Source organism: Euleptes europaea, chromosome 12 (genome assembly GCF_029931775.1).
Source record: "Euleptes europaea isolate rEulEur1 chromosome 12, rEulEur1.hap1, whole genome shotgun sequence".
Taxonomy (NCBI): domain Eukaryota; kingdom Metazoa; phylum Chordata; class Lepidosauria; order Squamata; family Sphaerodactylidae; genus Euleptes; species Euleptes europaea.
This window is the reverse complement of record NC_079323.1, coordinates 4,561,036-4,584,314: the sequence shown is the minus strand read 5'-3', so window position 1 is coordinate 4,584,314 and position 23,279 is coordinate 4,561,036. Positions and strand designations below refer to the sequence as shown.

General features: G+C 50.2%; 1 protein-coding gene across 1 annotated transcript in view; it reads right to left on the bottom strand.

The window, feature by feature from the left end:
- Positions 1-9,437: 9,437 nt before the first annotated feature.
- Positions 9,438-23,279, bottom strand: part of DGAT2 (diacylglycerol O-acyltransferase 2) — a 31,300-nt gene continuing 17,458 nt past the window's right edge. Inside the window, exons 3-8 of the mRNA XM_056858482.1 lie at positions 21,325-21,432; positions 19,311-19,381; positions 13,880-14,084; positions 11,181-11,355; positions 10,050-10,252; positions 9,438-9,592 (exon numbers count right to left, since the gene is read on the bottom strand). Of these exons, the coding sequence (XP_056714460.1) occupies positions 9,438-9,592; positions 10,050-10,252; positions 11,181-11,355; positions 13,880-14,084; positions 19,311-19,381; positions 21,325-21,432 (917 nt within the window). The remainder of the gene's footprint in view (positions 9,593-10,049; positions 10,253-11,180; positions 11,356-13,879; positions 14,085-19,310; positions 19,382-21,324; positions 21,433-23,279) is intronic.

Here is a 23,279-nt window from a genome sequence, read left to right as displayed (position 1 = left end):
GCTGCCGGTGGGGCTCCGGGGGCGGCCCGGCGGCGACAGGGGCCGCCTTGGCGCCTGCAGGCCGCTGCCCCGCGGCCGCCGGGCACGGAAGAGTTAAGGGTGGCGGCGGTGACGTCACGGCGCGCAACGGCTCTTTCCCCCGTCTCCTCAACCGTCGACAGGAGCCGAGGCCGCGCGCGCCTCACGGAGCCATGTTATGAGCCGCACTGAAGGGAAGGGGAGAAGAGTGAGAGGCAGAGATACGCCTGGCGCCGATTGGTTCCAGGGGGCAGGAGGCGGGGCGGCGACCCCTCCGAGCCGCTTTCTCATTGGTCCGCGGGCACGCCAATCCGTCCGACGTCCCTCCCCCTCCTGTGATGTTTTTTTTTTTTTAAACACCGCCTCTGTCAAACCCTCTGACTGCGAACTCTTCACTCGCACCTGGTTGGTCGGTGTGCTTCCGGGGGGCGGGACAGAAGCTTTCCGTTGACGCTACGGAATGGACAGAGCTGTGGCATAAACGAAGAGTTGAACCAATCTAGTTTTGGAGGAGGAGGGGGTTAAAGGAGTAGAACGTCGATGGCCTGTCACGTGGTGGATGTTTTTGTCACGTGGTTAGGAGTCGGTCCTGAGGCAGCGGCGGGGAGGGACGGCTGCCTCCATGGCAACCGAGGAAGAAGGCCTTGGCCAGAGATGCCCAAGGATGCTATCCCCCACAATGCATTGCGGTGACAACAACCAAGAGCTTCCTGGTGTTGCAGGTTCTACACCACCAGAGGGAGAAGGCTGTGGTTGATTATCTGTTTAATTTAATTCATTTTTTAACCCAATGGGGACCCAAAGTGGATGACATCAAGAACGCGAGGTCTTCTGCTGAAGTTGGAGGGTGAGAGATTCAAAACAGATAAAAGGAAGGGTTTCTTCATACAGTGCAGAGTTAAATGGTGGAACTCCCTGCCCCAGGATGTGGTGATGGCTGCCAACTTGGAAGGCTTGAAGAGGAGAGTGGACATATTCATGGAGGAGAGGGCTATCCATGGCTACTAGCTAAAATGGATACTAGTCATGATGCATACCTATTATCTCCAGGATCAGAGGAGCATGACTATTATATCAGGTACTGTGGAACACAGGGAGGATGGTGCTGTTGCAGTTGTATTGTTTGTGGGCTTCCTAGAGGCACTTGGTTGGCCTCTAGGGTTGCCAGGTTCCTCTTCACCACCGGCGGGAGGTTTTGGGGGTGGAGCCTGAGGAGGGCAGGTTTGGGGAGGGACTTCAATGCCGTAGAGTCCCATTGCAAAAGTGGCCATTTTCTCCAGGTGAACTGATCTCTATCGGCTGGAGATCAGCTGTAATAGCGGGAGATCTCCAGCTGCTACCTGGAGGTTGGCAGCCCTATTGGCCACTATGTGAACAGACTGCCGGACTGAGACCCTGGAGAGCCGCTGCCACTCTGAGTAGACAATACTCACTTTGATGGACCAAGGGTCTGATTCAGTATAAGGCAGCTTCATGTGTTCTTCATGTGATGGGCCTTGGACTGATCCAGCAGGGCTTTTCTTATGCTCTTAAGTGCTTACATAGAGAGCCAGCGTGGTGTAGTGGTTAAGAGCGGTGGTTTGGAGCAGTGGACTCTGATCTGGAGAACTGGGTTTGATTCCCCTCTCCTCCACATGAGCGGCAGACGCTAATCTGGGTGAACCGGGTTGGTTTCCCTGCTCCTACGCACGAAGCCAGCTGGGTGACCTTGGGCAAGTCACACACTCTCAGCCTCACTCATCTCACAGAGTGTCTGTTGTGGGGAGGGGAAGGGAAGGTGATTGTAAGCCGGTTTGAGTCTCCCTTAAGTGGTAGAGAAAGTTGGCATATAAAACCAACTCTTCTTCTTCATAGTTCTCTTCTCCTCTATTTTATCCTCACACCAACCCTGTGAGGTGGGTTAGGCTGAGAGTGTGTGACTGACCTAAGGTCACTCAGCAAGTTTCCATTACAGAGTGGGGATTCAGACATGGTTCTCCCAAATCCTAGTGTGACACTCTTAACTAGATCACGATGGGTAGCCGTGTTAGTCTGTCTGGAGTAGTAGAAAAGAGCAGGAGTCCAGTAGTACCTTAAAGACCAACAAACGTTTTGGCAGGGTATGAACGTCTGAGTCACAGCTCACTTCTTCAAATTCTCTTAATGAGGGTGGTCAGCCTCCAGTTTGTAGCTTAAGATCTCCTGGGATTACAACTGATTTCCAGGCGACAGAGATCAATTCCCCTGGAGAAAATTGCTGCATTGAAAAGTGGACTCTGTGGTATTATAGCCCATTGAAGTACCTCCCCTCTCCTAACCCCACCCTCCCCAAGCTCCAACCCCAAAATCTCCAGGTATTTCCCAACCCAGAGCTGGCAACCCTACTCTTAACCACTACACAACACTGGCCCGCTGTGTGAATAAAACAAAATAAAGAAAAAAACTCAGTTCTAGTTTTTAGACAATACACATCCTAATCACAGGAGAGCCCTTGTGTTGTAGCTCTAATCCGCCAGTGGCGCTGCCTCTTCCTTCCAAGTCTGACACATTTTGTTCCTCTGTGCCTTTAGGTTTGGCCTGTGAATTTGGCAGCCCGGTTGATTTTGTTTGAAAACTAACTGCCGGTACATCTTGATTTTCAGAGTGACGGCTGTTGCCTCCCCGGGCAACAAAGGTTGCGATTGTGAGTCAGTTCTTTATTTCTAAATCGGAGCGCATGCCATCTTGCATGTGTCTGTCAAATGGCACTGATATTTATGAAACATCTTCCTCCTTTATGAGACACAAGCCGGCCTGGTGTATCGGTTACAGTGTCAGGGTAGGATCTGTGGGACCTGGGTTTGAATCGCTTCCCTGCCGCAGAGCCTGTGGGTGATGCTGTGAGCTTCAGGGAAAGCAGATCAAGGCACAAAGAGAACTTGCAAAATAATACAAGAATGGAAGGAGAAAAACTTGCTGCAGTGTGACGTGTGTGTGGCAGTGCTCTTATGCTACCAACTGTACAGCACACACCACCAGTTGTAGCTGCCCCCTCCAAAACTATATGAGAGCCAGCGTGGTATAGTGGTTAAGAGTGGTGGTTTGGAGCGGTGGACTCTGATCTGGAGAACCGGGTTTGATTCCCCACTCCTCCACATGAGTGGCGGACGCTAATCTGGTGAACCGGGGGTAGTTTCCCCACTCATAAGAACATAAAAAAGGCCCTGATGGATCAGACCAAGGCCCATCAAGTCCAGCAGTCTGTTCACACAGTGGCCAACCAGGTGCCTCTAGGAAGCCACTAACAAGACAAGTGCAGCAGCACCATCCTGCCTGTGTTCCACCGCACCCAAAATAATAGGCATGCTCCTATACACGAAGCCAGCTGGGTGACCTTGGGAAAGTCACAGCTCTGTTAGAGCTCTCTCAGCCCCACCCACCACACAGGGTGTTTGTTGTGGAGAAGGGAAGGTGATTGTAAGCCGGTTTAAGTCTCTCTTAAGTGGTAGAGAAAGTCGGCATATAAAAACCAACTCTTCTTCTATATTGTGCTACTGCTATTGCTGGGACCCAGGGCCAGCCCTACCCAGGCAGAGGTAATAGATTTTTCAGATTTACTGAAACATTTATATCCCACCTTTCCTCATGGATCAAGGCAGCTTACCATAATAGCTAAAACCATATTCATTTAATAAAAGAGCAAAATCTAGCTGGAAACCTAGCAGCATGTGTTTGTAGGCACATTCTCACACTCTGCCTCCAAACTGAAGGCCGGCCATCTCTCATCAGTGAAAGCCACATCGATAGGTGGTGGTGCTGGCTGTCCGCACCTAAGTTAATTTGAACCACTATGCAACCAAAAGCTTTCTGCCAACCACCAACTTAAGAAGTCGCCCTCTGCCCCTTTTGTGAAGATGGAATAGAATAAGTCTCCACACATAGAACTATAGTAGGTTGCTATCATGGTGTAGAGAGTCAGTTTGGTGTAGTGGTTAAGGTGTCGGACTAGGATCTGGGAAACCCAGGTTTGAATCCCCACTCTGCCGTGGAAACTTGCTGGGTGACCTTGGGGCCAGTCACACACTCTCAGCCTCGACCTTGGCAAGTACCTCCGAGGAATACCAGGGGCATGACATGGAGGCAGGCAGTGGCAAACCACCTCTCTTGCCTTGAAAAACCTGCAGGGTCACCGTTAAGTCAGCTCTGACCTGATGGAAAAAAAATATATATGGTGTAACACAGGTCAGCCACGGGGGGGGCAGCACTAGCTTATCCCATGCTGTGCCAAATCCATACATTTTGTTCATTTTTTCTCCATTGTTCTAGCTTCACTTACAGAGTTGTCCCCACTGACAGGCAGAAGACTCCTTCTCGTCCTCCTCCCTTCGTTGCAAGCCCTCCCTCTATTTGGGGAGGGGTCTTGGCTCAGTGAGAGAGCCACTGTTTTGCACACAGAAGGTCCCAGATTCAATCCCTGGCATCTCCAGGTAATAGGTAAAAGGTAAAGGTAGTCCCCTGTGCAAGCACCGGGTCATTACTGACCCACAGGGTGACATCACATCCCGACAGGCAGACTATGTTTATGGGGTGGTTTGCCATTGCCTTCTCCCGTCATCTACACTTTACTGGGTACAGCCAGCTGCGTGCTCATTTTACTGACCTCGGAAGGATGGAAGGCTGAGTCAACCTTGAGCTGGCTACCTGAAAGCGACTTCCATCGGGATCGAACTCAGGTCGGGAGCAGAGCTTTTGACTGCAGTACTGCAGCTGACCACTCTGTGCCACGAGGCTTTCGCAAAAGACCTCTCCACCTGTGACCCTAGAGAGCCGCTGTCAGTCTGAGCAAGGAAAGGAGATGCTCAGTAGCAGGGGAGGGAGGAAGCCTGGAGTTGGGGGGTTCCTCATCCTTCATCCCTGGAAATCTCTGGAAATCAGGCAGCATCAGTGGCTACTCTGAAATGGCCCAGGTAGGGGACCTGCTGCCCAGGTGCCCAAAGGCTCCAGGACGCAGTTTTCAGCCCAGAAGCATTTGAATTAGGTACATAAGAAAGGCCCTGCTGGATCAGACCAAGGCCCATCAAGTCCAGCAGTCTGTTCACACAGTGGCATAGAGTATGGCAGAAGACAAGGCATGGCCTTCTCTGGCAGTCTTCAAGTGGTGGCTGGACGAACACTTGTTAGTAAGATCCTGCGATGTAATTTTTGCACTGCTTAAATGTGTCAATGTTTATGCTGTGCTTCGGTTCTCTCTGACTGGTTCCAAACTTCTACCAATCCTAATCCTACTTCATTGTTCACTGAATGTCCCATCCGGTTGATTGTATTGACTGAATGTGTCATCCGCCTTGAGTCACAGTGAGAAAGGCGGACTATAAATAACATATACAAATATATAAATAACATGGAGTAGGGGTCACTGGGGGTGTGGGGGGAAGGCAGTTTGAAATTTCCTGCATTCTGCAGGGGGCTGGACTAGATGACCCTATGCCAGGGCTTGAATAGGGACATAGGATTCTGACCTCAATACAGATGCTAATTTTCTGCCCCTAAGCGTTTCCCCTCTCCTCTAACCAAGCTGATTACTATGCACATTGTACCTCTTCATCTTGAGCCCCTTCTCTGTAACAACCTCTCCCAAATTCTCACTGGGATATAAGGACTCAGATATCCATTCTGACTTGTGTCTGAGGAAGGGAGTTTAGACTCTCAGAAGCTTATACCCCAATGATCTTCTGAATTTACAATTGCCCATTCTTTGCAACTAGCAATCGTTGCAGAAAAAAACGAGCTAATCCCATCCGTGAAGGGATAAGGCAGAGCAGGGAATGCAGCAAAAACACAAATTATTTTTCATTTGTTTATTTCTATAAATTTGTACAAAAAAGAATTTCTCTAGATATACGGTATTCCATGAAATGCCAAAAAATTGTACATTTTTCAGTTTTACACGTCATTCACAGGGACACAAGAACCCAGGAAACGAAGCCCCAGCTTTCTGCATGGTCCGAAAGGCACAATTTAGAGCTTAGATCGTAGCGACGATGAAAACGACTGAAGGTGGTCCGGTTAAGCGTGCAGCAGTACCAAACATTTAAATATTTATCTCTCCCAATGTGCTCTAGACTAAACTTCTCTACAAAGCATCAGGGAACATCTACGTAAACATTTAAGAATGGTCAAAACATTGTGCAGAAGAGCTTCTTTGTACATATTGGATTTGAAGAAAGAGAAATTGAAGACTTTAAAGTCATCCCCCCCACTCTTTGCCTCCCACAAAACCTTTTGCCCACTCATTCACCATCTCAAGAAAAACACTCTTTGGCTCTTAAAGCAGCTAGATCTAGTAACACCTTAGATACCGCAAGATTTTCAGGATTATCAGCTTTCGAGAGTCAAGGAGTCAGGTGCAAGCAGGGATGGAGATTAAACTGTGGAACTCCCTGCCCCAGGATGTGGTGATGGCTGTCGACTTGGAAGGCTTTAAGAGGGGAGCAGACATGTTTAAAGAAGAAAGGGCTATCCATGGCAACTAGTCAAAATGGTTACTAGTCATGATGCATACCTATTCTCTCCAGTGTCTGAGGAGCATGCCTGTTATATTAGATGCTTTAGAACACAGGCAGGATAATGCTGCTGCAGTCATCTTGCTTGTGGGCTTCCTGGAGGCACCTGTTTGGCCACTGTGTGAACAGACTGCTGGACTTGATGAGCCTTGGTATGATCCAGCATAGCCTTTCTTATGATCTTATGAGATCCCTATCTGACAAAGGGAGCTTTGACTCTCAAAAGCTTATACCCCGAAAATCTTGTCGGTCTCTACGGTTCTATTGGACTTGAATCTCACTGTCTTCCTGAAGACCAACAAGGCTACTCTCTGAAACTGGTTCTCTTAGGCTGCCAACGCTTTTTCCTGAACTTGAAATACCTGCGCTTGTCAAAGCGGGTCAACCAGGAGAAACCTCAGGCCAATCCATCTGAGAGCACCCACAAAGGGAAAAGGGGACAGATTTGTCAAGACTGTTTTTTTTAGACATACACATCACTGAAGACTGCTGAGGCCCAGAAAAAGCCTTTGCTTCTCACCCCAGTTTGCACAATAAAGAAAGAAAAGCCACAAAGAAAAGAAAAGCCACAAAAAACGGGGAGCAAACCTCCAAATTTGCATTGCTTGTGCATTCAGGAAGGGCTCTTCTCGACCAGAAAAGGCCCTTGTGCTACGTAGCGGTGACTGGAGAAGCAGTTCCCAGGCAACGGTATTCTCCAGCAACAAGAGGAGGCAGAAGGCAGCACACCTGCTAATGTGACTGCAGAAACGAAACGCAGGCGCCGGCTTTTCCAGCCAGGGGTCCGTGAAGTGAATTTGGGCTCGTTCTTGGCCGTCGTGAGGTTTAGGGACTTTCCCCCAGTCCCAATTAAAACCGGGGCTGTTGCCATGCAGAGTCCAGACGGGCCGGAGAGAGTCTTGGTCATGGCTTCCTGTGGTCGGGGTCACGTGAAAAGTGAGAGCCGTCAGGGCCATCCCCACCGATCTCCGCATCCCTCCCCTCTGGTTCTGTATGCTAATTCTACTACCTCCCTTTTCCTTCTGCTGTAAGCACTAAGAAGATACTTCAAGGGGAGGTTGCAACATGAGATTGCTGAAGTTGAGCTCATTCACTAATTCAGAACAACGGAACCCCCACCCCCAGGGCTTGAAAAGGAACACAGGATTCTTACCTCAATACAGATGGTAATTTTTTGCCCCTAAGCATTTCCCCTATCCTCTGACCAAACTAATTACTATGTGCATTGTACTTCTGTATCCTGAAGGAGGGGTCCCCAACCTTTTTGAGCCTGCAGGCACCTTTGGAATTCTGACACAGGGTGGTGGGTGCAACCACAAAATGGCTGCTGCAGTAGGTGGGGCCAATCACAAAATGGCTGCCACAGGAGGCAGAGCCAACCACAAAAAGGCAACATACAACTACAATAATAACTTCAACGTTTCAGGCAGAAGCTCTGTTTAACGTGACATCTTTTAGGCTACACAGCCCATCAGAAGCCCTGCTGGGCAAAAGCTTCTCCTGGCACCACCCACTTTCTAAAGCCACTTGGCAGGCTCCAGGAAAGAAGTTGGAAGGCATCATGGCACCCACGGGCACCATGTTGGGGATCTCTGATGGAAGCCATCCACTGTGACAAAACCACTAGAATTCCTTTCCTCCACCGTACAACGTTGGGCGTTTAAGCTGCTAAAGCAGGCAGGTTCATCTTGTTCCGACCATCTCCCCACACCCCGGAAAGCTAGACCTGGGGGCCAATCTAAGCAGTAGCCTCCGGCAGCTCACGCAGCTGCCTCAGACCCCAAGAATCAGTCTTGGTAGCTCAGGGTCAGTCCTGTCTACTCTTGACTAGCAGGGGTCCTCCAGGGTCTGAAGCTTTTTTACATCAGCTGCTACCAGATCCTACCACTGAAAATACTCGGGATTGAGCAGGGGACCTTCTGCATTCCAAGAACAGGCTCCACCAGTAAGCCACAGCCCTTTCCATTACACTGGACCATCTGGGTGCCAATCAAGCTGCCTGCAGCTCCTTCATAGAATCAGAGTTGGAAGGGACCACCAGGGTCATCTAGTCCAACCCCCTGCACAATGCAGGAAATTCACAACTACTTCCCCACCACACCCCCAGTGACCCCTACACCATGCCCAGAAGATGGTCAAGATGCCTTCCCTCTCATGATCTGCCTAAGGTCATAGAATCAGCATTGCTGACAGATGGCCATCTAGCCTCTGCTTAAAAACCTCCAGGGAAGGAAAGCCCACCACCTCCCGAGGAAGCCTGTTCCACTGAGGAACTGCACTAACTGTCAGAAAGTTCTTCCTAATGTCTAGACGGAAATTCTTCAACCCGCTGATTCTGGTCCGACCTTCTGGGGCAACAGAAAACAACTCGGCACCATCCTCTTCTTGCGTGTTGTGCTCCCACCACTTGGGGGCAGCATAACAGCCCTGGCTACCCCTATTTAGACCACCAGATTACGACCCAGCGTCAATTCAAAATAAGTGCTTTGATTTAGGGGGGAGGCGGTGACTCTCCGGCTCTGCTTCTCGGCTCAGGCACTTTGTTCACGGCCCAGGCACGGCCATACGGATCTTATTTAGCAGATGCACAAATGCAAATGTTTCCTCTTCCAACTTCAATGGGGAACGATTCGGGAATAGGGCAGGATGCGTCCGTCGCCAAGAAAGAAGGTTACGAGAAAGGTCTAACGCTTTGAGGATTTAGACAACTTTGTTTCGTGTTTTATCCTTCAAGCTCACCCGCGCATCAAGGCTAACCCCCCCCCCCCCGATTCACAGGCCGGGGCACAAACCACTCCCAACCCTAGCAGAAAAGGGGCTTTGATGCAGATTTGCGACGAGCGAGTGGTATCTCCCCCCTCCCATGCGAGACGGCTCAAGCCAGAGTCCCTCTTGCCGTCAGTTGACTTCCAAGGCATCTGTCTCCAGCAGGCCGAATTTCGTCTTGTGTTTGTCGAAGAGTTTCTGCAGGGAGGTCACATAGAGGCTGTGATAGAAGTCTACTTCCTTCTGGCTCGGGTTGTCGATCTTCGGAATAGTGATCGGCTCCCCGACTGAAAGGAGAGAAGCACCCGGTGAGTTACAGACAGGGAAGGGCAGCAACCAGCAGGGACGAGTGGCTCACCCCACAAATACGGTTTTTGCTTGCACACCCACACCTCTCCCGAATCTCTGGCTGAGGTCCTTCCCAAAATGTGACTCGGGAGATACCAGAGACCGGAGATTTTATACATGCACCTCTAAGCAATGGTGAAGACGGTATGTAGTCAGATTGTGGCGTGTCCGCAATCATCTTGCAAACTTTACGGAGCAGGAATTTCCTTGCTGTTGTAGCCCCCAAATCTCCCCCACCCAATTTTGTTCTGGGGGAATCATAGAAACATGGAGTTGGAAGGGACCTCCAGGGTCATCTAGTCCAACCCCGCTTTGAGATTTCTTATGGTAGAGAAAAGCGGGCTATAAGAACCAACGCTTCTTCTTGAAATTGGTCTGCCTGGGCTCCCATCTTACCTACGGTGTTGATAGGCTTGGCATAGGGCAACAAGCCCCAGGTGTTGGAGGAGAACAGGCCTCGTCCGTGGAACAGGCAGGGGGCAAAGCCCATATACTTCTTGATCTTCTTCTGAACCCACAATCCCCACGAGCCTTCCTCGAAGACCACCTGCTTCAAGTTCTCGTTCTCGCCAAACGAATACACGGGAACAAGGTCCGCGCTGAAGATTTTTTTTAAAAGAGAGAGATGTCGGTAAGAACCTTTCCTCTTGCGGAAGGCCAAGGCAGAGGGCCGGCACAAGGTATTTCGTCACCTTGAGCCAGGTATACTGTTACCTGGGGTTGCCGACCTCCAGTTTGAGCCTGGAGATCTCCTGGAATTACAATTGATCTCCAGACTAGAGAGATCTGTTCCCCTGGAGAAAGTGGCTTCTTTAGAGGGTGGACTTCAGGGCATTATACCCTGCCCTCCCCAGGCCCCACTCCGCAGATCTCCAGGAATCTCCCAACCTGGAATTGGCAACCCTATCGTTACCACTGCCCTTGAGCCGCCACAGGACTTTAATTCATTATAAACCACTGGTTCCCAAAGTGGGCAGTACCACCCCCTGGGGGGCAGTGGGATTACCTAGGGGGGCACTAAGAGGCAAGGGGGCAGCAGGGGGCGCTAGAGGCACGCCCCTTCAACTGTGTTGTTCACCAATTTGCAATAGATCAAGTTTGGGGGAAACTATCAGAATTTTGCTGTATTAATAATAAATCTGAAAGGGGGGAGAAATCTAAGTCTGTTTTAAAAAGCCTTTCTTCTGCCAGAAAGAGCTCCCAGGAAGCATTTGAATCCCCGCCTCTGGACATGCTGCTTTGTAATTGGCTGTGATAGAAACCAAGCTTGGGTGTCCCATGCTGTGCCTTATGCATGGGGATTTCACTCGGGCTGAGCTCAGGGGAGAGGGAAGAATCGGGTTAGCAGAGGAATGGGAAGTCCCTGGATTTGCGAGGGCTGATTGCGAGGTCATCTCAAATGGACAGAAAACTCATGCATAACTCCAAGGAACAGCCAAGACAGACTGGGGCAAACGTGAGTGAAAATACCCATGCATAAACAACCAAAGTCTTTGCATCTGACCTAAGAGCCTTGTTCTCCCTTACCCATTTCGTATCGCCTGCTTGACAAAACCTTTCCGGTTTTTCAGCGTCACGGAGTTTTTGCCTGGGACGCAGTTGAGGGACTCAGCCGCCCCACCAACCACGATCACGATGGCATTTCCAGTTCCCTTCTTCGAAAGGATGTAGTCTATGCTGTCGCGGTTCACGGGGCAGAGACCTGAGCATTGAGAAGAGAGACCTTTTTTAAATAAAATAAAATAAGGAATGAAGCATACTTTCCAAGCTCACAGCTCCCGATGGGAAAACCGGGCCCCTTACAAGGAGAAAACAGAAGAGTGGGGTAAGTTGTTAGCAGAAAGGCCTTACTACTTCACACCACGTTTAACTGAGCAGCATATGCCCCACGATTCTGGTCAGAAGCGCAGAACGGAAACGGCTCAGAATTCGGCATCCTGAAAATTTCCACTTTCAAAAACACCAAAAAGCCCCGGCCCTTCTCAGGAGGGTGTGGAGATCTGATTATCAGTTTTCACACCAGAAATCCCTTTCTCCCCTTGCTGGCCTGAAAGCAACGCTGCAGTACCTTTTCTGCTTTTCCTGTGGAAGGTCAGGGGAGAGAGAGGCCACGGACAAGATCTCTAATCCCGGCCAGGGTCCTTCCCGGTCGCCATCTGGTCGCTGCAGAGAGCCTCCGTCCAGATGACTAAGCCGGGCAGCCAGCAGAGCAGGGCTTGAAAGGTAAGCTACCTTTTAACTGTGCCGGGACGGCTTGACCGATAAAAGTGTCGGTCTACCCTGCTCTGGTTAGACCTCACCTAGAGTATTGTGTTCAGTTTTGGGCTCCGCAATTCAAGAAGGATGTAGACAAGCTGGAATGGGTCCAGAGGAGGGCAACAAAGATGGTGAGGGGTCTGGAGACCAAGTCCTATGAAGAAAGGCTGAAGGAGCTGGGTATGTTTAGCCTGGAGAGAAGACTGAGAGGGGATATGATAACCATCTTCAAGTACTTGAAGGGGTTTTATATAGAGGAGGGTTCCAAGTTGTTTTCTGTTGCTCCAGGTCAGACCAGAACCAACGGGTTGAAATTAAATCAAAAGAGTTTCCGTCTAGACCTTAGGAAGAATTTTCTAGCTCTTAGAGCGGTTCCTCAGTGGAACAGGCTTCCTCGGGAGGTGGCGAGCTCTCCTTCCCTGGAGGTTTTTAAGCAGAGGCTAGATGGCCATCTGTCAGCAATGCTGACTGTATGACCTTAGGCAGATGATGAGAAGGAGGGCACCTTGGCCATCTTCTGGGCATGGAGTAGGGGTCACTGGGGGTGTGGGGGGGAGGTACTTGTGAAATTCCTGCATTGTGCAGGGGGTTGGACTAGATGACCCTCATAGTCCCTTCCAACTCTATGCTTCTATGCCCAGGCATTAACTCGCCCTTTAAATGACAAGATTCTCCGGAGAACTCGCCAGGGCTCCTCTCTGCAGATTTCTATATGATTTCTTTTTACAGCGCAGAGTACGCAGGCGAGGGGAGCCAAATCCTGCCCCCTAATAGCCTTGTTGCTCGAGATGCTTTGCGCACAGGTCAGCTCCGACGCTCGGAGGCAATCTGGGGTACCGAGTGCCTTTTTATCCCGCTGTCCTCCCCGCACCCAAAGGAGATAAGCCCCTGGGAAGGAAGTTAAGCTGCTTGGCCCCAAAGGTCACCTTACGAGCTTCCCAGCTGAGCAAGGATTGGAACTTGGGTCTGTCAGGTCACTGTGCAACACGCTCGCCGCTACGGAGCCAGGAGCAAAAGGTTTGGCACAAGCGAGCACGACGAGGAAAAGCGGAAGAGGGGAAAATGCTTAGCCCCCACCCCACTACCCCTGTGCACAAAAATAAAATTAAAAGAAGAACTGTCTGGGAAGCCCCTTTGCCCGCATATGGCGGGAGTGTCAAGAGAGAAGAACAAGAAGAGTTGGTTTTTACATGCCAACTTTCTCTACCACTTAAGGGAGACTCAAACCGGTTTACAATCGCCTTCCCTTCCCCTCCCCACAACAGACACCCTGTGAAGTAGGTGGGGCTGAGAGAGCTGTAAGAGAGCTGTGACTAGCCCAAGGTCACCCAACTGGCTTCATGTGTAGGAGTGGGGAAACCATCCTGGTTCACCAGATTAGCGTCCGCCGCTCATGTGGAGGAATGGGGAAGTCACCTTGAAAGGAATTTTCCAGTTAGTTCCAGCAAAGTTCACGGTTCTCTTTTAGGAATAAGTTTTATTTTTCCGGAGGAATAAAGAAGTAAACATTAAAAAGGGGATGGGGGATTACAATTATGCACCACATCTTATATCTACTGTTCAATTATATTTATATCCCGCCTCTCCCCGACAAGTCAGCCTTGATGTGGGTTACATAAATGTAGTTGGCATATATTATCAGAGGTCTTCCCCATCAGCTACTGCCTGGTCCTTTTAGCTGGAGATGCTAGGGATTGAACCTGCGACCTTCTGCATATGAAGCCAACGCTTTACCACTGAGCCACCAGCCCCTCTCTATGGTTCTCCAGGGACTCAGGCAGAGGTCTTCCCCATCAGCTACTGCCTGGTTGTTTTAGCTGGAGATGCCAGGGATTGAACCTGGAACCTTCTGCATGCTGTAGCCCCTGCCCTGACCCCTAGTCCCTTCTCTTTGGTTTAGGAACAAGCCCCATTTAACTGAATGGAGCTTAACCGCAAGTAAAAAGGTCTCCCGTGGCATCAGATCTTACCCCCAGACATTATGTAGTCCCTTAAAATGGGCATCTTGAAGTTGCCGACGAGCGTGGCCAGGTGCAGCCTGATCCCGGGAAACTTCAGGCTCACGCCCGTGGCCTCTGTGGCAAAGTTGCAAAAGGCACCTACTGCAAAGATCCCGTGCGGGTGGTAGCCCAAAATGTAATTCCGGTTGGTTGATAAGTTGTGGGTTTTAAAAAGCTGAGGGAGGGAGAGAGAAGAAAGAATAAAATCAGTTATGCATAAGACGTTTCCCCTGTTTTGTTACTGAAGCGGCCTCTGCCGTTCAGTGAATAAGCTTCTAGAATGAGTCCCTAAGAAGTGATATTTTATCTTACTTGGCTTGAACACCCACAATAGGTGGGACACAACTTATTTGAACTTGAACAAAGTTCTTTTTATTGTAAAAGCTTCACACAGAATATATGAGCTACAAGAAGGCATGAAACTTAAGAATAATGTGACAAAATACAAACAATCTCGAAGTCAAATAAGATAGTTAGACAGATCTGATTCAAATGCCTGTTACAAAGTATAAGATATTTAGAAATCCATACATACCAATATATGAGTTTGAGACTTTTTTATTTAATGCAATAGATTAGAGAAGCCTCATCATGTTTACCATACTTACATATATATAAACCTGTTATATAATTAATAAAATCATAAAAGTTAGGACCTAACATCTAAAAACAGGACAAGTCTCCTTATCTCAGGCTGACCGTTCCATCTTTATTTGTGAGAATAAAGCTGGTCTTATTCTGGTGTTGACGCCGACTGGCTTACAGATAAGAACTGTGAACTGTGTTGTTATGCTGGGTGCAATAACTTCATGTAATTACATTTCTTGCCCACTTTTCTGAAGTATGCATGGAAGGCCCCCAGACTCACTTTTGACCTGAGCTGAACCAGTCTCATGGGGTCCCTATTTGCCTGTTCTCAATAAGCTCGGCCCTGATCAATCCAGTAACAAGGGCCCCTGCCACCTTGGCATGTAGGGGGAAAGACTTGATCCTCCTGTCCTTTGCTGCAGCCATGAATACCTTTGCTAGAACTAGATATTCCACACAAACTCTCAGAAGACCCGCTCCCGTACCTCACCGCACTCACTTGGAGAACAAATTTCTCAGACCAGCCACGCACAGTCAGGCCTTAGAAGGTTCCACCCTTAATACTCGAAGGAGCAAAACGGATCCTTTTCTTGCCTTTTTCGCGACTGGAACTTTGCAGAACTGATGTGTTTTGTGCACAGCTAAAAGCACCTTCTGTTTGTCTGTGTGTGGCAACATCAAGATGGACCAGGTCCATCCGTCTATCAAGGTCAGTGTTGTCTTCTCAGGAAGCAGCTCTCCGGGGTCTCATTCAGAGGCCTTTCTTATCACTGGCTGCCTGGTCTTTTTCATTGGAGATGCCAGGGACTGAACCTGGGACCTTCTGCATGCCAATCAGGTGCTCTGCCACTGAGCCACAGCCCCTCTCCCAGCTCTCAGGTAGATGGTCTTTCCCATCACCTATGCCCGGTCCTTTTAACTGGAGATGCTGGGGATTGAACCAGGGACCTTCTGAATGCCAAGCAGATGCTCTACCACTGAGCCTCAGCCCCTCCCTGGGGAAAGCACAGCAAGATAAAAATGATAACTGACCAGCATCCATTACAAAAAGGAAGGTTAAAGGAAAGCTGTACCACAGTCACTCCTTGATATTCTCTACATTTAAATCCATCGCCAGGTCTGGATTTTCACAGGCAATAAATGAACAGCCACCCTTCTGCCCTGTCTTTGCCCCCAGCTACCTGGAGCGCCAAACTAAAGCAGTTGCAGTTTGTTAGAAGACCAGAGTCACTGGAAAAGACAATCAGGCTAGGAAAAGTTGAAGGCAGCAGGAAAAGAGGAAGGCACAACAAGAGATGGATTGACTCAATCAAGGAAGCCACGGCCCTCGGTTTGCAAGACCTGAGCAAGGCTGTTAAGGCTGTTTTGGAGGACGTTGATTCATAGGGTCGTCGTGAGTCGGAAGTGACTTGACGGCACACAGGGCCAAAGAGCTAAGCAGAAGGCTGGCAATTCCCACAGAGGGGCACAGCAACCTGATCCTCATGCTGCTACTCAGCTTACTTGCATGAAGAATTCAGGAGGGGTCGGGTGGCATTTGGTTGCCCGGCTACTAACACTGGGCTCCCGGGGCTCCATACTACATGGAACAAAACCAGGGACAGCTGTGGGGAGTTCTTCCCCAGCTGCCGCATCACATTCGCAAAGCCACGAAGGCGCTAAGTGCAAAATCAAAGGTTTCGTTGCAGAAGGACAGGACAATCCAAGCTGCATGTGGCTTCTATGCACCACTCATGGCCACTGCACAGATGAGAAGAATGAGAAGAGAGACAGCAGTGGCAGTGCACATATTGGCTCCCCACTCCTCCACATGAGCAGCGAACGCAAATCTGGTGAACTGGGTTGGTTTCCCCACTCCTCCACATGAAGCCAGCTGGATGACCTCGGGCTAGTCACACTCTCTCAGCCCCACCTGCCTCACAGGGTGTCTGCTGTGGGGAGGGGAAGGCGATTGTAAACCAGTTTGATTCTTCCTTAAGTGGTGGAGAAAAGACAGCCGGACTGCAATTCCCCCCTGCTGCTGCCCGTTTGCTCACAGCCCTGCATTTTTAGCATCAGCTTGTTTCGGAGACCGTTTGGAATCTGCAGCAGGTGGAAGGTCTCCCTGGGAGCAACAGATGTGCTCGGGAGGCCATCGGGGAGAAACTCCCGTAGCAAAAATATTCCACGGCTACAAGCTCCTGAAGATGCATAGCCAGCGAGCCGCCCTGGCGAGAGGAATGCTAAAGAGTTGCGTCAGGGTCGCGATTGCTCAGCCGTCAAAATGATGTAAAGGCAATTGGGGGGAAAGGCTTCTGTTCTACCCCATCTTTCTCTCCTCCTGTTGTTTCGCCGTGACAAAATGTCACACACACCACTCAGTCAGTCCATCCACACCTTTCCACGGCGTTCCCACCTTTCTCAACAGCAATTGCACAGTCGGAGGCGGCCTGCAGGGGGCCCTCTGCTCAGCCATGGGGCTGGTTCCAATGTCAAAGGGGGTTCAGAGCCCCCTCCGAAGCAGCTCAGTCTAGCTTCTAAAGGGTCTAGAGCAGGGGGATGTCAAACATACGACCCACTGGTTAGGTTGAGAGAATATGACTAGCCCAAGATCACCCAGAGAGTGGGGATTCAAACGCGTGCCTTCCAGACACTACTCCCAACACTCTTAGCCACTACACCACACTGGCAATAAGGCTTTTTCACATGGAAGGTCAGCAGTGGGGAACTCCTCCCCAGCTCTTGCCTCATCCCCTGGAGCAACATCTAAAGCCTTTTATCGTATCATTATGCAACAGAGACCTTTAGATTCAGAATCTCGAATGAAGCAATCGTCCAAAAAAAGCAGGATCAGATCTGAAGTTAATTCTACAAGTTTGGTAACCGGACTCTGGTGCGGAAAATAACCGGAGCCAGCCCCAAGCTAAAATAAGCACACAGGCAGATGGGCAGAAACAATTAGCTGCTCTGCATACATCAGACAAGGGCGGCCTTTGATACTGACCAATCGCTCATCACAAATCTGCTTTTATTCCCTGCACCCTGGACAACAATCCAGCTTTGCCTGTAAACCTGTTTTTCTGCAACCATATTGCCAGCAACCCTTTATGCCTTTAAAAAAGAAATGACCACAAGCTTTTAGTAGCACCTCCAATGACAGAGGAGGTGGAGGAGAGTTGGTTTTTATACCTCGCTTTTCTGTACCGTTAAGGAGTCTCAAACCGGCTTACAATCACCTTCCCTTCCCCTCCCCACAACAGGCACCTTGTGAGGTAGGTGGGGCTGAGAGAATTCAGAGAGAAACGTGACTGGCCCAAGGTCTCCCAGCTGGCTGCATGTGGAAGAGTGGGGAATCTCGCTCGTCTCTGAGGTGCGACCGGGCGCAACTCTAGCTCTTCTACGGTAAACCAGCATGGCTACCCTCTGAAACTATCTTCATGGAAGAGAAGATTTGGTACCCGGGTACACAATGCACTTATCCCAGGGTTGTTTCTAGTTCAGATTTTTCAGAACACAAAACCATGTATGTATACACCAAAGCTGCATTCATACTTGACGGCAAGCCATGGTTTGTTCAAACAATGGTTTCTCCAAGGTATGCTTGTCTGCCTCCTTCAAGGTTTGAGCCTGTCACTGAACCACCACAATTGTATATCTTGTCTCTCCTCCAAGAGCTCAGGGCAGCATTCCTGCTTCTCCCCTCCTCAGTTATTCTCACAACCACCCTGTAAGGTGGGCCAGTCTCCGCCCCAGAAGTGCCTCAAGGTCATGGCTGAACAGACCCAGGGACGTGGGCTTTCTCATCCCTTGCGGGAGACATCCTACATCCTCACGTGCTATGAGCTCATTAATTTGAACGTGTAAAGCTGCCTTATGCTGAATCAAACCCTCTGGTCCATGGCGGTCAGTATTGTCTCCTCAGACTACCAGTGGCTCTCCAGGGTCTCAGGCACAGGTCTTTCACATCACCGACTGCCTGGTCCATAACTGGAGATGCCAAGGATTGAACCTGGGACCTTCTGCATGCCAAGCAGATGCTCCACTGCTATGCCATGGACCGTCCCCTAAAGATGAACACAAATGAAGCCGCCTTATAATGAATCAGACTCTCGGTCCATCAAGGTCAGTATTGTCTAATCAGACCGGCAGTGGCTCTCCAGAGTCTCAGGTAGGAGTTTTCCACATCACCTACCTGCCTAGTCCCTTTAACTGGAGATGCCGGGGACTGAACCTGGGACCTTCTGCATGCCAAGCAGAAGCTCTTCCACTGAGCCACAGCTCCTCCTGGGTTGCCAACCTCCAGCGTCCTTCAGTGTTACTACTCTGAAGATGCCTGCCACAGCTGCTGGCGAAACGTCAGGAAAGACCATGGTCACACAGCCCGGATAACCTACAAGAACCGATGAACTCTGACCGTGAAAGCCTTCGACAATATGTCAGATTTCAGTTTGCTTCAGAAGTGGCATGATGGAAACTCAGTTCGGTGGAGAAGGTGGAGCAGGTGGAAGACGAGGAGGAAAAGGAGGAAGAAGAGGAGGAGGAAGAAGAGGAGGAAGAAGAAGAAGTGGAGGAGGAAGAAGAGGAAGAAGAAGAAGAAATGTATACTTGCCTAGCCAACCAGATTTGTTCTGCCTGTATTGCCTGTTTTGTCAGATACAATCAGGAGCAGAGGTCCCTATCTGACAAAACTAGTAGTGCTTCTTGAAAGCTCACATCCCAAAAACCTGCTGGGCCTCTAAGGTGCTCCTGGACTCAAATCGAGCTGTTCTACTGTAGTCCGACATGGTTATTCTCCAAAACTACCATCCAGAGGAAGGAAGTCTGCCATACTCACTCGTATGGGGAAGTAGTCCCGGTAATACCGCCAAATGGCCCAACTTCGCACCCACTGAGATCTTCTTCCACCTTTGGAGGAGAGAAAACGTCAATACAACGTCAGGAAGGGGAGAGAACCTAACAAAAGGAAGGCATAGGAAAAACAGCTTCCCGGTCCCCCTAGGTCAGGGGGTTCAACCTTGTTGAACCTGCGGGCAGCTTTGAAATTCTGACACAGTGTGGTGAGCGCAGCCACTAAATGGCTGCCGCTGGAGGCGGAGCCAGCCACAAAATGGCCTGGTTGGCCTCTGTAGGGCAGGAGGTTCAGTAGGGTTTCTATTTTTAAAGGGTGATTTACACGGCAGCTTATGGAACTCACTGCCACAGTAGCAGCTGGTGTGACTTGCCCTATGAGGAGCGGTTAAAACGCTTAGGGCTATTTAGCTTGGAAAAAAGGTGGTTAAGGGGAGACAAAATGATGCATGGTGTAGAGAGAGTGAAGCTTTTCTCCCTCTCTCATGATACCAGAACGTGGGGTCAACTGCTGAAGCTGGAGGGGGAGAGATTCAAAAAATATCAAAGGAAGTATTTCTTCACACAACGTTTAGTTAAATTGGGGAACTCCCTGCCTCAGGATGTGGTGACGGCTGCCAACTTGGAAGGCTTGAAGAGGGGAGCGGACAATACAGCAGTCAATACAGACAATCCAATGGATTGGTTGGCCCCAAACCGAGGACGACCAGCCAAGATGTGCACAGCTGGTTCGTTAACCACAGGTTTGTCCATGCTGTGATTTGTTGCAACACCATACCACAAGGATCAGGGCTCCCCAACATGGTACCCGTGGGTGACGTGACACCTGTCAGTACTTCCTTTGGCACCCAAGCTTTTCCAAAAGTGGATGCGGCCTTTGTACGGCAGGCAGCCCTCATTCAAACGAGAGGGTTTTCTGTGGATTCAACAGCTGCAGCAACCGCCCCTAGAGGATCAGGAGGACTAGTCAATATCCAGTCTTGTGTTTCCACTCCCTCTTCAGGCTTTCCTTCTCTTTACTCCCCCCTTCTCTTTCTGTGTTCCTTCCCCCAGGCATGCCTTCAGTTTTTATTCCCGTTTTGGGATTCTTTGCCAAGTGAGGAGGGGGGTACCGGGCTTGACCCCACCTCCCATGGCTGCCAGCCCAGGCCTGGCCCCGCCTCCCGCGGCAGCCATCCTGGTCGGCGCTCACCACCCCCTCTCAAAATTCCAAAGGTGTGCAAATGCTCAAAAACGTTGGGGAGCCCTGCCACAGAAGAGGAGAAGAAGGAATAGGAGATAGAGGAGGAGGAGGAGAAAGAGGAGGAGGAGAAGAGTTGGTTTTTATATGCCAACTTTCTCTACCACTTAAGGCAGAATCAAACTGGCTTACAATCACCTTCCCTTACCCTCCCCACAACAGGCACCTTGTGAGGTTGGTGGGGCTCAGAGAACTGTAACTAGCCCCAGGTCACCCAGCTGGCTTCATGTGGAGGAGTGGGGAAACAAACCCAGTTCACCGGATTAGCCTCCGCTGCTCATGTGGAGGAGTGGGGAATCAAACCCGGTTCTCCAGATCAGACTCCACTGCTCCAAACCACCGCTCTTAACCACTACACCACACTGTTGCCAAAAAGGGCATCCCGGGCTAAATAACACCAAAGCCCTAAGAAATTCAAAAGGCCGGCCACAAGCATCTAAGGGACCAGCCCCCTGCGTAGAGCTAACAGCTGCAGAACCTCTGGGATTCTTGCCGCTGTGACAGAATCCCTCTGGGTCCACTATTTTTAGCCTAATCTGGTGAACTGGATTTGTTTCCCCACTCCTATACATGAAGCCAGCTCGGTGACCTTGGGCTAGTCACAGTTCTCTTACAGCTCTCTCATCCCCACCTACCTCACAGGGTGTCTGTTGTGGGGAGGGGAAGGGAAGGTGACTGCAAGCCGGTTTGTTTCTTCCTTAAATGGTAGAGAACGTTGGCTTATAAAAACCAACTCTCTTCTTCTTCTTCCATGGCTTACCTTTCACTGGAGTGTTCCAGTCAAAAACCAACCAGGTGAAATACGCCACTGTGATCACCCAGCAGTCTGTGCAAAGGAAGTACACCAGGACCATTGTGCAACCCAGACCTGAGCCAGGAGGGAGAGAGGAAAGGGAGAAGAATTAGCTCATTGCACTAAGCAAAAGGGGATTTGTATTGGCATTCAAGCTTGCTCCAGACTTAAAGGATTCCCCACCCCCTGAGCTAAGTTGGATTTGGCGGTAAAGGCTTAAGCGATATCCCTTCAGGCTCAAATGTCCTACAGGGCTTCAGCCAAAAGCCGCCTCTAAAGAAGAAGAAGATGGGTTGTTGTTTTTTTATACCCCGCTTTTCTCTACCTTTAAGGAGTCTCAAGGTGGCCCTCCCTTCCCCTCCCCACCAGACACCTTTGTGAGGTAGGTGAGGATGAGAGAGTTCAGAGAGAATTGTGTCTAGGTCACCCAGAAGGCTTTATGTGGAGGAGTGGGGAATCGAACCCGGTTCTCCAGATGAGAGTTCGCTGCTCATATAGAGGAGTGGGGAACTGAACCCTGTTCTCCAGATCAGAGTCCGCCACTCACGTGGAGGAGTGGGGAATCAAACCCAGTTCTCCAGGTCAGAGTCTGTCGCTCATATTGAGGAGTGGGGAATCGAATCCGGTTCTCCAGATTAGAATCTGCCACTCTTAACCACTACACTACCTGAGTAACTCTGCCCAAAGATTTTTCTCTCAGAACCTGCAACTCTTCTTCTTCTGGGTGACCTCGGACCAGTCATACACTCTCCTTTTTAACTGGTGATGCTGGGGATTGAACCTGGGACCTTCTGCATGCCAAACAGATGCTCTGCCTCTGAGCCACAGCCCCTCTCCATGGCTCTCCAGGGTCTCAGATAGATGGTCTTTCACATCACCTATTGCCTGGTCCTTTTAACTGGAAATGCCTGGGACTGAACCTGGGACCTTCTGCATGCTAAGCAGATGCTCTACCACTCAGCCACGGCCCCTCTCCATGGCCCCCCAGGGTCTCCAGCACAGGTCTTCCCCACCTACTACCTGAATCCTTTTAACTGGAGATGCTGGGGAATGAACCTGGGACCTTCTGCATGCCAAGCAGATGGTCTTCCACTGAGCCACGGCCCCTCATCAGAACTTCCCCTGATGTGGCCTTCTAGCACTGAAGGCTATCTCTCCCAATTCTCCTCCCTACTACAGTCCCCATCCCACGTGACTCTCCAGGATCTCAGGCAGGTGGTCTTTCCCATCATCTACTGCCTGGCGCTTTTTAACCGGAGAGGCCAGGGATTGCACCTGGGACCTTCTGCATGCCAAGGAGAGGCTTTACCCTCTGAGCCACAGCCCCTACGAGGGAAGCGTGACTCTCTCCTGCAACTCCTAGCCCTACCGTTGCTCCACAAAGCCGATTAACCTCAAGTTCACGGACAAACAAGCAATTCCGGTGTTTGCTCAACCGCAGGGGAGCAAAGACCGGCAGTTCCTGAGGGAGACTCCCCTTGTAGTACAAGCCTCCCCTTCCCCACATCCAATTTGCAAGTCTTAAAAATCTTGACCACTGGCACAGAGAATGATTAGCTGCCTCTACTTTGCATTGGCAGCCTGGGTCTTGGGGAGATGCAAACACCACAGGGGTGACGTTTATGAGAACGGGTTCATGGTGCTGAGCCCTCAGAGGGCCAGGAGAAAGGTACATTGTTTACTCACCGAGAAGGTCCTTTCCGCTATTAAGTAGAAGGTCATCATGAGCTTTGGGTGTTTCTCGCCCCATTGCTTGGAGAGACAGGACTCAAAAACTACTTCCTGTCTGGTGGGCGAGGTTTGGGGGAGGGACTTCAGTGGTCAAATGAGCACCCGGCTTGCTGGGGGCAAAGCGTAGACGACTGGGAAAGGCACTGGCAAACCACCCCGTAAACAAAGTCTGCCTAGTAAACGTCGGGATG